Source organism: Temnothorax curvispinosus, unplaced genomic scaffold, assembly GCF_003070985.1.
Source record: "Temnothorax curvispinosus isolate PA1 unplaced genomic scaffold, ASM307098v1 QBEX01003026.1, whole genome shotgun sequence".
NCBI classification, from domain to species: Eukaryota; Metazoa; Arthropoda; class Insecta; order Hymenoptera; family Formicidae; genus Temnothorax; species Temnothorax curvispinosus.
This window is the reverse complement of record NW_020212806.1, coordinates 1-1,309: the sequence shown is the minus strand read 5'-3', so window position 1 is coordinate 1,309 and position 1,309 is coordinate 1. Positions and strand designations below refer to the sequence as shown.

The window sequence follows — 1,309 nt, the reverse complement described above, 5'->3', positions numbered from 1 at the left end:
AACGAAGACAACTTAATTCTAATGACAGGGAATGGGGTGAACGGTAAATGAAAAGGAAAAATCGTTTAAACCTTTTACCATATTATATACATATTTATTTGTCATGCGGCATGAATTTTGTGTCAACAAGAAATCATACAAATAGGTTAGATTACTATGCACTTTATTCTTCTGATGGGGTTGAAAGGGCGTTTTTAGGGACGCCAACCCTTTACAAAATCATCTTACAATTACTCTTTCTGCCGCCTAAATATATATTGCTTATAGATAAGTTACAAAAATTGATATTAACTCTCGACTGCGCTCTAGAATCCTCGCAGATATTTTTTCTACGATTTTAAAAATGCAAGTTTGCATTTCAGCCAAGCGTCGCTGCTGCAGGGTAACCACCACCACAATCCGCATATACGTTAAATGTGATATATTTGTCAAGATTATTATATTCTTTTATCAAGATACACGTTTATTCAAAAAATTTTCTTTCATTACAAAAAGGCACATCATACCGCGCGCCGTCAGGGGCCCCCAGTGGAACCACCCACTACTCTACAACTACTACTACATCATAGCGCTGTATTCAGTCGACGTCGACGGTCTCATCCTCGTTAACACCACTTGTAGAAGCGTCCGTCGAATCATTTGTAGGATTAACTCCAGGAATTTTAATTTCTGCTATTTTAGCACAAATTATTTGTGCTTTTATTTCCATTTTATGAATTTCAATTAATGTTTTATTAAATACTTCTTTTTGTAGTTCACCGATGACATCTATACATTTGTGTCTGATAAACAAAAAAAAACATTAATCGCGTCCGTCTGTTTGCGAGTGAAAAAGAAAGATTGTTCTTACACATTTTGGAATAAGTCATCTTTGTCGTCCATGTTGTATTGTAATTTAATACATTTGGGCGTAATTTTACGCATGTGTTTGACCACAGCGTACACTTTCGCGGCGCTTTCCGCCACTGATGTTGCAGTAGTAGCTAGATTTTCAACGTCTTTACTTAACATGTCGCAGGTTTCCACTAACAGTTTTAAGTCCTCAATTGCAAAAAACGACTTTAACGGTAGCTCACAAATTGAGACTCCTTATATACTTATTAAAGAGATATCATTTTTACGGTAAAAGTGTGAAAACAGATTTTATCTTCGAACGTAAGTTCCTATTTTTCCTACATTATCACATAAAATTTTAATATCTAAAGATAAAGAATTTCACATATAAGTATATATATATATATATATATGTATATATATATATATATGTATATATATATATATATATATATATATATGTATATATATATAT

The 1,309-nt window shown here is 32.8% G+C and overlaps 1 protein-coding gene across 1 annotated transcript; it reads right to left on the bottom strand.

Moving 5' to 3' along the window:
- Positions 1-237: 237 nt before the first annotated feature.
- Positions 238-1,011, bottom strand: LOC112452184. Its single transcript, XM_025012284.1, has 2 exons — positions 851-1,011; positions 238-782 (listed from the first exon to the last, which is right to left on the bottom strand). Exons 1-2 carry the CDS (start codon positions 1,009-1,011, stop codon positions 578-580), a joined length of 366 nt encoding a protein of 121 aa, XP_024868052.1. The 3' UTR covers positions 238-577.
- Positions 1,012-1,309: the final 298 nt, after the last annotated feature.

Excerpts from the sequence above, each read along its gene's own strand:
- LOC112452184 (XM_025012284.1), bottom strand. The coding sequence starts at position 1,011 with ATGTTAAGTAAAGACGTTGAAAATCTAGCTACTACTGCAACATCAGTG. Across the intron at positions 783-850 it reads GATGACTTATTCCAAAATGT|ACACAAATGTATAGATGTCA; the intron begins GTAAGAACAATC and ends TTTGTTTATCAG.